An 11,937-nucleotide genomic window follows, 5' to 3' on the forward strand; every position below is an offset into this window, starting at 1 on the left:
TGTTCGGCATAACGCTAGGTAGGGAGCCTGTGCTCCCCAGCCCCACCACCCAGGTCCCCTCTGAGCCTCTCACTATGTCCCCGTCGACTCCATCGGCTTTCAACTTCATCCAGTATCACACAGTGAAGGTAAAAGCACTTTGAGAGAATGAATGATCAGAGAGAGATGTGGCGAAGGAAAGACTGGGGATAGACAAAGGACAAGAGGCGGAGAAAGGGAAATATGTAGGGAGAGGGAGACGAGCACTTTTCGACAACTGCTAATGTAAAAAGTTCATTATGAATAAAGTGTATTTGTATTTGATTGAAGGTGCGTCGGTTGAAAGCGGGGACCCTGGAGCGCCTGGTAACCCACCTGCTGGACTCAGAACACCAGGAATCTGACTACGTCAGAGTGTTTTGTCCACCTACAGAACCTTCACCACCTCCAACACACTCATAGAACTGCTCTTCCAGAGGTAAGACACAATAGGATTTCATGGTGGTTGTTGTGTTCTTGTTATTCAGAGCAACATACATTTAACACACATGTAATTCAGTATGTGGCACTGTGCTGTTGCTCTTCCAGAGGTGAGATGGTTAGAGATTATATGATGCTATGTACTTCTGAATGTTTTGTGATATGATAATGTATTTAGCAGACAATTATTGTTAAGAGAACTTTTTAAATGCATGTGTTTTTTGTAAATGGGAAAAGTCATTTGAAAACAGTTGACTAAAGACATCTTGTGAAGTAAACCCTTGAGTCTTGCCTGGAGTCCTTGGCCTAGATAGGACCCATACAAAATTGACCTGAATTCTTATCAGACTAATAACCTCTGACTAATCTCTGAGGCTGCACTTGGTTGCACCTCTTTCAACATATTTGGAAGGCATCTGGCATGATGTTAGGACTACCCAGTCTAATGTTGTAAGTCTTTCCTAGTTTGAATAATTCAGTTTCACCCCATACATATTTGTGTGACGTCGTGGGAGGCGACAGTCACTCAGTTATGAGTTTGCCAAACCGGTTCCTAATTACCTACCACACGACGGGTCTAACAAGAATGTCTTAAGACTACTTTTTAAAATGCTGCCTCATAGGTTATTAATAATATTTTATGCAAAATAAAAATCAAATTAAACGGAGGTTTTCCAGATATCATAAGTTTGAGGATTCCTGGATCTCCTGCTTATTCCCTCACGATATCCAGGAAATCTCTAACTGGAATTTCGGGAAAATCTGGGAACCTTATTCTGTGATAACATTGTATTGAAACTTTTCTGAGCTATCCACTAGTAAGACCCTTTACCAGTACAGTAGTTAGCTTTTTACTGGAGTTTAATGCTATCTGCTTTGACCTATGACATTTAGAACCCGAGAAATAATGATTAATGGTGTTGTTAAGCTGTCGTCATAATTTCTGCCGCACTGGTAGCAACAGGCTACCTTATGAAACTGATGTCACCATATGCTAGCCCCAGGGCACATGGATTGTAATTGACAGCAATGGGCTTTCCGCCGAAGGTCAGGTCTCTGTTGTTTATATGTTAGTAAAGGGCTACTCTTGCTTGTCAGATTCATGGTGTGGCAGGAGAGTAGCAGAGGGCCCAACTATTTCTTTGACAAAGACCATGTTGGTCAAAACATTGCTTTGTACCCCTAATCCCTTGTAGGAGCAGTAACCATTGAGCAAACATTCAGGTTTTTTCTAAGTACTGCATGTCTCTCTTTCCATAGGGATGATATGATTGCCAACCTGGACAACACAGTCTGCCCAAGGAGGTATGAGGAACTTCACTCTCTCAACTACTTCTACAATGTCTTCTTACCATAAAACACCCTTGATATTAATCACGCCCCCCCCCCTCCTCCAGCACCCTGGTGCCCCTGATCAGAACCTGGCTAGAGGAACACAGGGAGGACTTCAGGGAACCCCCTCGGCACCCCTCCCTGAGGCTGCTCTGTTTCCACCTCCGCCACCGCCTCGCCTTCCGTCGCCTCGCACAAACAGCTGAGATGCTGCTCAAGAAGCTCCAGGAAGAAGGTTGGTAGCATTCAGTAAGGCAAACCGTAGAAAAATGTTTTTCAACAGAAATCAAACTCTTGGTTTTTATTGGACAAATGTAGGTAGTACCTCGCTGTTTCAAGTTTTTATCCTTGCCCCTTTCTCTCACAAGCAAAAAACTGCATCCTACCTAACCAGCAGAGGTCTTACAAGTTGTGATTATGCTTATTTTTTGCTTATTTTCTTCCTAGATCGCATTAGTCTGCATCAGTCTGCACCAATAGATAATAGTGATTGTCAGCAGAAAGAGGAGGGGTCAGGAGAGGAGGGATCAGGAGAGGAAGTACCGAAGGAGGCGACTGGAGACTTTATGGACTTCCCTGTCATTGAAGTGGCAGAGCAGCTGACACGATTGGACGCTGTAAGTGTTAATCATCTTTATGACCCAACCCTTTCTGTTCAATCACTCTGCATGAATGACACATCTTAAAGTGTATTTCCCTCCTTTCCATAGGACCTCTTCATCAAGGTGGTCCCGTTCCAGTGCCTGGGCTGTGTCTGGTCTCAGCGGGACAAGAAGGAGAGCCGCAACGTGGTGCCCACCGTCCGTGCCACCATCGCCCAGTTCAACGCTGTCACCAACCGGGTCATCACCTCCTTGCTGTGCTCCTCATCAACGTCTCCGATCTCTGTCTCCTCCTCAACCCTGAGTCCATCTACGGCCCCTAGCTCCCCTCTCCTCCCCGACACCAGCCCCACCCTCAGGGCCAGGGTGCTAGAGCGGTGGATCGCCATAGCACAGGTCAGCAAGCCCAGATGGTATACATAGAACATATACATATCTACATTTTAAGATCTTTAGAGACATGTTTAGCTTTAAATTGTTTTTAGATATTTAGGAAAGCAACAGGAAAACTGTTTCTTAAGTGTCTAAATGTAGGCATTGTGTTCGGTCCTGTCCTCTGTAGGAGTGCAGAACGCTGAAGAACTTCTCGTCTCTGAGAGCCATCCTGTCAGCCCTGCAGTCCAACGCTGTGTATCGCCTCAAGAAGACCTGGGGTGCCGTCAACAGGTAAGATATGCAGAGGCACGGTAGCAGGTTTACATTTTGTCAGCCAGTGATTCTGCGGGTAAGTTCTCAGACCCAGATTTACTCTGCTTCTGACCTGAAAACCATTTGGATATTCTTCTTTGAGCGGAAAGCAACCCTGAATATGGTGGCTGAGATGCATACTGCACATTTCTGAAAACTGACAATACATTTTATTTTAGGGATTGTATGGCCTGTTTTGACCAGCTGTGTGAGACGTTCCCAGATGAGAACTGTTTTCTGACCAGCAGAGAGATCCTGGTGGAGGTAAGAACCACAGAATAGAACCAAAGAATGGTAGTGGTTAGAGCGTTGGGCCAGTTACCGAAAGGTCACTGGATCGAATCCCCGAGCTGACAAGGTAAAAAAAAAATCTGTCGTACTGAACATGGCAGTTAATCCACTGTTCCCGGGTAGGCCGTCATTGTAAATAAAAATTTGTTGTTAACTGACTTGCCTAGTTAAATAAAGGTTCAATTAAAAAATAAATAAACACAGAATGGCACCACAACCGTAGAGTTCAACAGTAAGAACACCACTTAAAAATACATTTTCCACCTGAGTAGCAACATTTACTGTTCTGTTCCATAAGCATTTTTTTTCATTTACATTTTAGTAATTTAGCAGATGCACTTATCCGGAGGAATTAGGGTTAAGTGCCAGCCTCAAGGGCATATTGACAGATTTTTCACCTAGTCAGCTCAGGGATCCGAACCAGCGACCTTCCAGTTATTGGCCCAACCTTCTTAACTTCTAGGCTACTTGTCGCCAACTAAAAGGCTGATATGGGTGTTAATACAGTATAATGATAGGGCTGTTATCATATCGGAAGTGTACACTTCAGCACAAAAGAGCCATTGTACTTTATATGTACTTTGGCCACACAATCAAATAGGGTCAGTCATATCCGATAGCACTGTCTATCATATTATATTCACTTTTACTTGTTGGCTTTGTAAATGGCCCACATCTAAGGTGGCGTATTCAATATGACTGCCAGTTTCGGGCTGGGCACATTGAGTCACACTGCTTTGACTGAACCCACACACGCCTCCGGGTAAAGCTAGCAACACCTATTACCAGGCGGAGGTGACTTGGTATGTGTTGATTCCAGAGGAAGCTGGTGAGGGGAGGATGGCTCATAATGGATGGAATGGAGTTAATGGAATGGTATTAACACATGGAAAACCAGGTGTTTGATACAATTCCATTAATTCCGTTCCAGCCATTACTATGAGCCCGTCCTCTCATTTAAAGTACCACCAGCCACCACTGGCTGCTTGTCTAAAGAATCAATCTCAGCCTTATCATGACGGGGGACAACCAATCAGACACCACACCCAATAATAACAAGAACTAAGTAGTTCTAATTTAATTAATTAACTTAACTATGTACTGTACAAGGAAGTATGATAGAACAGCTATTTGGCTTGCTATGATTTCCCCACCCATCTCAAACTCTATGTACTTGTTTAAGCCCAAAACAAGTAGATGCAGGTAGTGTGACCGTGAATAATGCACACTATTTCAAGCACTCTCATGTGTAGGAACCTTTAGAGGACTTTATTGATTCTTGGCTAATGGTTGGCGAATGAATGATTTTCCGTGCCCATTTTATACCAAGCCTAATGTGACTGTTGTTTTTGCTGTTCTTTAGGATGGTAGCCAGCCGGATGACAACGTCACCCCCAAGTCACCCCAGCTGTGCCCCATGTCTAAACAGATGGTAAGACTACTTCCTGCCCGTGCTTTAGGTGTTCTAACATGATTTGTACTAAAATGCTAGAACTTTTGTCTGAGCACCTACAGTATATTGTATGAACAGCTAGCATGCTGATAATATTCAGTTACTGTCCACAACAATCGTGCAAATCCATTCAAATCTGCCGACATTATGTAGCTTCCTTATTCTTTGACTTTGGACCACAGAGCACGAGATACGTGGAGAAGACTAAAATAATACTGTTAGCTCAGCAAACAAGTCTCTTCCTAATGCTTTAGAGTGAAAAGAGGAAGTGCGGTAGGAATACCCCTTAATGGTCCTGACCCGTCCTAGTTTCGACTTCTCTGAAACAAGTTACATGCAGCCTCTGTCTGTGATACTGGATGCTTCCTGAATGGCACCCTATTTTATATATAGTGCAATACTTTCTGGTCAAAAGTAGTGCACTATTTAGGGAATAGGGTGCCATTTGGGTTACACAGTAATTCCCTAATATAGATCTCTCTCCGTTCCAACCTTCCTCCTTTTAATTTCCATCCTCTCGTCCAGTGGAAACTCTTAGTCAGCTCAAATCACAACACTTGCCTTTTGCACACTTTAATGACACTTGAATTTACGTTGTACAAAGTTAACTTAACTTAGACCCTTTTTAGTCATTGTGGATCATCATCAGGTCAATGTTATATAAAGGTTAGGTGATGCTTTCTGTATAAACACAATCGCTGTGAACTGTTTTATGACGTACCATCCCATTGTCCTTCACACAATATAAACTGTTGACATTGTTTAGAACGTGCCCCAATGGCTCCTTATTTAGTGTACTTCTTTTGACCAAGGCTCTGGTGAAAAATGAGTGCACTAGGCAGGAATAGGGTGCCATTTGGGACAAATGTATAATACAGGATAGGCTGCTGTATGACGTAGTGTCTTATCGTCCCTCAAACAGAGCCCTACCAGTGGTGTAGTCCCCTACCTGGGCACCTACCTGACAGTCCTCAACATGCTGGATACTGCACTCACAGACACAGTAGAGGTGAGATCACAATTCTAATATCTAACCCAATGCATTCAATACGTGTGTGGCTTTGTGATGTGGCCTTCCTAGACCTTTTGGTGATCAGAACATCCCAACTTCTCACTCCTATTTATGACCCACTTTCCTTATTATTTGTCTGCATTTACAATGGTCTGACATGTGAGCTCATTTCAATCATATTTGTATTTTAATTCACAGGGTAGCCTCATTAACTTTGAGAAACGTAGACGGGTAAGTGTCACCCCCTAGTGGTTTTTAAAAGAAATGCAACCAATCTCAGTAACCATACAGTGCTGTGTGTGTGGGCTGTATCATGACATTCTCTCCCTCTATCAGGAGTTTGAGATCCTGTCTCAGATTGGCCAGCTGCAGGCGTTCTGCTCCTGCTACAGCCTCCCGGTAGACCAGACCATCTCAGCCTGGCTGCAGAACCACACCATGCTCAATGACCAGGAGAGTTATGAGCTGTCCCGTGCTCTGGAGCATCCGGTCGACCCTTGTCCAAACTCGCCCTCTTCCTGGAGCCAGCGCCTGCTCAACAAGAAGCTCCCCTCGTAAGTCTGGCCTTCCTATGGCCAAAATGTCAAGAATCCTTTCTGACACAATTTATTATTTACCCTGTGCCACTCTCTACCCAAATACAATACTCCACTGTGTTGTAGCTAGGCTGGGTACCAGTCTTTTTCTAGCTAACATTCCACTCCTGTCATCTCTTTGTCTTCAGCCAATGACAGGAGTATATTTAGTGATTTAATGGGGATCCTAATAAATACAGAATACACTCCTGTCATTGGCCAAAGACTATGTTAGGAATATACTTTATCTATTGAGGGAAAAGAAGTAGCAAGAGTCCTGCAGGTATTCCCAAACAACAGCAGGTGCTCTTGGAGGGGAATAGTCATTTCAAAAGCTAAAGGAAAAATTATATCCACAAATGGTTAAGTGTTGGTAAAAAAAAATCAAAGTCCAGGCACTCGTGTGGGTTTGAAAGTTAAAAAGCCTTTGTGTGTGCTACAGCATTATTAAAACACACCAGCGTGTCTTGGCTAATGCCTTCAGGCTGTCTGTCTATACCTCATCTCTATTGAACATGTGAGTGTTTTTGAGGTATTTGTGAGCACTTTAATTAACTCTTTCCTTTTTCATGTGTGTGTCGGTTGCTGTCGGGCACTGATGTCTCCAGCAGAAAGACCCATTCAGACCAGCTCAGTGTGTCGTCATCAGGCTCCAGTGGTTCTGAGATGGAGGATCTGTCCTCACCACAGCCCTCGCCCCTCAGAGTCAAACTCAAGGTAGATAACCATGTCCAGGATTCAATCAGATCTGGGTTCAAATATTTGATTTCTTTCAAATATTTTTTTGCGTTTTGATTGAGCCTGCCTGGAGAGCCTTTTGGGTGGGGTTTGCACTTTGGGGAGTATTCCAATGTGGTTCCAATGTGCCAGGAAAGCTCAATAAAGCACAGCTAAAGTACTCTTTGAATCCAGGTCTGAAGTTCTATGTTGACCTTGTTTATGTATAACAGCTATTAGCCAGTTAGCATGGAGCATTTATTATGCCTCCTCTCTCCCAGTCTCTGTCAGGCTCCCTCCACAACGTGTCTGAAGGCCTCTCCTCCAACACCACCTCCCCCACTCCCTCCAACGCCTCCTGCAGCTCCTCCCAGCCCGACCTCTCCTACTCCTCTATGGCCATGAGCCCTGAATGCTCCTCCTCTTCCTCCTGTTGCTCCTCCTCCTCTCCTCCGTGCTCTAAGCCCGTCTATAACAAGCAGGTAGCCGACTCCTGCATCGTGAGGGTGAGCGTGGAGTGCGGCAACAACGGCAATGTCTATAAGAGCATTCTGGTGAGTAAACTCTAACAAATACTCCCTTACAGTGCCCCAATGTAGATCTCTCACTTCACTGGTTAGGGATGGTAGTTGATTTTCTAGATTGTAATAATAATTGGGATTTCCACCTCCATAAGAGTGTACACTTGAAGCAGCTTATATGTCCAGTGTGTTCTGCTAACCTTGTCTCTCTGTTCCTCTTGTCCAGCTGACCAGTCAGGACCACACTCCTCAGGTGATCCAGAGGGCCCTGGACAAACACAACCTGGAGAACATGAGCTGTACAGACTTCAGCCTCACACAGCTGCTGTCCCAGGACAAAGGTGAGCGCAGTCAGAGTAGGAAAGAAGCTTACTCTCCCTTGTCTCCTTTCTTCCTCTGCACTTTTAAACTACATTTTGTATTGTGTTCACCTCTGTTGTTGATCAGTACAGATAAAGGAGAGGAGACAAGGAAAAGAAGCCACCATAGACAATGGAGATACACCCCAAATGTGTATGGCACTCAATATAATCCCCATACTGATCTATATATTCCCTTCCTCTCCCACCAGAACTCCAGATCCCTGACAAGGCCAACGTGTTCTACGCCATGGCCACCTCGGCCAACTATGACTTTGTCCTCCGCCAGCGCTGGAGGAGCCACAGCAGACGCCTAGGCACTTCTTCTAGCCCCGGGGCCCAGGCCAGGGGATGCCATGCCAAGTAGACGGCACCACAGCTCCACCTCCTAGTCTGGAGGGAGAACTACAGCAATAGAAAAGGGTGGAAGTGGAATTGTGCCCCACTGGAACCATGGCGTAGTCACTGTAACTGAGCTAGCTGCTGATGCTTGGTAGAAATGTGCATTTAACTTGCATTGTGAACACCATTATGAAGCTTCTGCACCAGGATGTGGTTGACTCATCATTGGAAAGGAGATTATTTTGATACTCATGGATTCAAGGATGGGAATAGATGCATTCCAGGAGGTTCCATATTGAAGGATGGAAAACCAAGAGATAAATATGCCAAGAGGTGCTGTTTTGAGGGGATAGGTATGTGGAAGATGGAGTACTCAGAGATTGAAACTGAACAGGTGAATTGAAGTGACGCAAGCAGACATTTTGTGGCCTCATATCCACTTCGGTGGATTGAAGCCATCTGGATGTCAATGGAAGAAATGAGAAATCAACCACAACCATTTTTATTTTCTACACAAGACTAACACCAGCTAATGTCAACAAATATGCTATGGCACTTTAGAATGTTGACCAGTGTATCGAACCAGCACTGCATGTCATAAATTTAGCTCCGAACAGCAAAGACTATTATCAACACAAGTGACTATGCATCTACTTATTTGTGGAGAAAAGGAACCTGAAGGCAGGAAATCTCCCTTTCTACTCTAAATAGGTGTGTTATCTTCCAACATAAAGGGCATGCAGGTCATTGACCCTGGGTCGATGGAAGTGTCCAACATGATTGAGTGGGGTGTGTAGGTCTCACATAATGATGGAGTCCTTATGGGCTGAGGGGATGACCATTCACATGGTACACCCCTGGGTACGCGGTTCTAACATTTCAGAAAGGTACATTTAAGTGTTGAAGCAGGATGTGTTCCATAGGCTTTAGATAGATATATATATACACACACACACACACACACAGACCGAGACAGAAATAATTAACAACGGTAGATATGAGTGTTATTAGCAATATGAATATAGACCAGATCGTTTCAGAAATTATTCTCAATGCAATGTTGCATTTCAGTGTTTCAGCTTTGAGCGAGGAGATTTTTTTTTTTACAAATTATAAAGTGATGTTTGTAATTTGAATTGTTCAATGGAGGGAGGGGCAGTGCCTGGTAAATGTACAGTATGTTTAATGTCTTAACTATAATGGGATGATGGCACTTTAAGTCTCTTATCAGACAGTTTGTTTTGAATGTCAAATGAAGGATATAAACAGTGTACAGAACATTAATGACTCACACTGACCAGGTGAAAGATATAATCCCTGATGTCACCTGTTAAATCCACTTCAATCAATGTAGATGAAGGTTCATGGATTTTTAAGCCTTGGATTTTCTATGTGTCACAGGGTGAATGGCAAGACAAGATTTAAATGCCTTTCAACAGGATATGGTAGTAGATTGCAGGCACACCGCTTTGTGTGTGTCAAGAACTGCAACACTGCTGGGTTTTTCACGCTCAACAGTTTCTTGTGTGTATCAAGAATTGTCCACCAACCAACTTGACATAACTGTGGGAAGCATTGGAGTCAACATGGGCCAGCATCCCTGTGGAACGCTATTGGCACCTTGTAGAGTCCATGCCCCAATACATTTAGGCTGTTTTGAGGGGAAAGGAGGTGGTGCAACTCAATATTAGGAGGGTGTTCTTACTGTTTTGTACACTGTGTTTTTCTATACGTGACTACAGGCTTTTCTGAAGAAATGCAGAAAAAGAGAGTGGAGGAGGGAGAGGGTTTCCCCCAAACAATGTCTGATAACAAACCCCCCCGGTGGTTAAAAAAAGGCCCATTTGATTTCAGTGGGGATGAGAATGACTATTGAATGTGGATGTTGAAAGACACAGAATGTGATGCTGTTATTTATGGTGAATTCATTAGCCGGTGTGAGGGCAGTGGGTGGTTGGTGAATGTGGGTATTGCTGATAGTGTTGTGAGGTGTAGAACTGTTTACAAGTCAGATGGGGAGACAACAGAGAACAAGCATGAATTGACCTTTTGTGCTGCTTAAGATTTAGCTGAAACCCCTATCAGTGTTTTATTCGGAGAGTCATTTGTGTACATTTTACTAAACTTGTGAGGACCAGAAGTCCTTACTAGAATAGTAAACCAACAACTTCAGAGAAGTGAGGACGTTTGGCCGGTCCTCACTTATAAAAAGGCTATTTTAGGGTTGTGGTTGGGGTTAGGGAAAATAGGATTTTGAATGGGAATCATTGTTGGTCCCCAAAACGTCCTCACGAGTTTAGTAAGACATAGTTGTGTGTTTTAATTCAAGCACTTTTCTTTCAATGTCACTCTGTTTTAAACTATGGGATATTCATTAATAAAGATTTGATATACTCAACTCATGTTGACTTTGCATTATATCTTACGCACTAGTCACCTAGTCCATGCAAAAAATATAGCTTTATTTTTCATGATTGAGGTCTGTATTGCCCCTGTTCTGGAACTATAAATAGGGAGGGACTGGTTAAAAAGTAAACAAAAGCGTCCCTTCAACCTATGCAGGTGAGCATTTTTGTACCTGAAGTTTGTAGAGACTGTGTGGTGTCGTTGCTATGCTGTGTCTGAGAACCATTTGGAGAACCATGCTGTTTGAAGAAATGTCTTGGGTGTGGAAAGGTAATTCCACTGTTTACTTTGATTGTTTGAGTTTGACAGACTATTGCATTATTTATTGCTTTATCAATTAAAATACCTTACTGTCACTGCAGTAGTATCTTTGTTTGAAGTTTATTCTGTTTTATAGAGATGTGATTTTTGAACCTGTCCTCCATTTGAAATGTGGTGGCTGACTTTGAGCATTGAATAAATAATGTATGACATTTAATATGGGCTATGCTCTCTCGCCACATGGTGGCACTACAGTCTGAATGGAACTATGAAACCGATAGAGCCGGCCGGGGTGAAGTATTTGACAAAGATCCAAATAGATATAGAAAAGTATCGGTGTAGTAAAACACCCACCCCTTGCAAACCATGCTATCCAAACACGTTTACTCACCTTTTGTTGGCAATTCCACACTGTTGTCCATGTCTTATGTATGTTCATATGATACTAGGGGTCGAAGCCCGACTGAGTTCGCCCACATTTTTGTATTTTTAGTCTTGAATCGCGGCCAGTATTTCCCCCGTTCTGGGTCCGGTTGAGTAGGGAGGGGTGATAGGAGACGATCTGCTGACTCCAGTCTGTATTTCAACCACTAGTGGGCAGAAGCGCTTTATGAAGTCTATTGGAGACAAAGAACAATGAAGAGAATGTAAGACTGTTCCAAATCCATTTCAACACCTCTGGAATGTACATACACGGAGTTCACAAAACATTAAGAACCTGCTCTCAGAACAGCCGCAGTTCATTGGGGCATGGACTCTACAAGGTGTTGAAAGCATTGTCAAGTTTGCTGGATGTCCTTTGGGTGGTGGACCATTCTTAATACACACGGGAAACTGTTGAGTGTGAAATCCATCAGCGTTGCAGTTCTTGACACAAACCAGTGCGCCTGGCACCTGCTACCATACCCCGTTCAAAGGCA

The 11,937-nt window shown here is 43.6% G+C and overlaps 1 protein-coding gene across 2 annotated transcripts; it reads left to right on the top strand.

Annotated features, from left to right (window-relative positions):
* LOC109876288 (ral guanine nucleotide dissociation stimulator-like 1) lies at positions 1-11,112 on the top strand. Of its 2 annotated transcripts, none has more exons than XM_031799731.1 (16): positions 1-128; positions 310-457; positions 1,720-1,764; positions 1,857-2,026; positions 2,239-2,408; positions 2,502-2,789; positions 2,956-3,059; positions 3,260-3,344; positions 4,735-4,803; positions 5,747-5,833; positions 6,035-6,067; positions 6,173-6,390; positions 7,020-7,128; positions 7,410-7,682; positions 7,876-7,990; positions 8,221-11,112. In XM_031799731.1, the coding sequence occupies exons 3-16, from the start codon at positions 1,727-1,729 to the stop codon at positions 8,373-8,375; spliced, it is 1,914 nt and encodes a 637-aa protein (XP_031655591.1). In that variant the 5' UTR covers positions 1-128; positions 310-457; positions 1,720-1,726; the 3' UTR covers positions 8,376-11,112. The 2 variants fall into 2 exon arrangements, with proteins under 2 accessions (XP_031655591.1, XP_031655592.1); XM_031799732.1 differs by having other exon boundaries at positions 7,023-7,128.
* The last annotated feature ends 825 nt before the right edge of the window (positions 11,113-11,937 follow it).

Source organism: Oncorhynchus kisutch, linkage group LG20 (assembly GCF_002021735.2).
Source record: "Oncorhynchus kisutch isolate 150728-3 linkage group LG20, Okis_V2, whole genome shotgun sequence".
Lineage (NCBI taxonomy): Eukaryota > Metazoa > Chordata > Actinopteri > Salmoniformes > Salmonidae > Oncorhynchus > Oncorhynchus kisutch.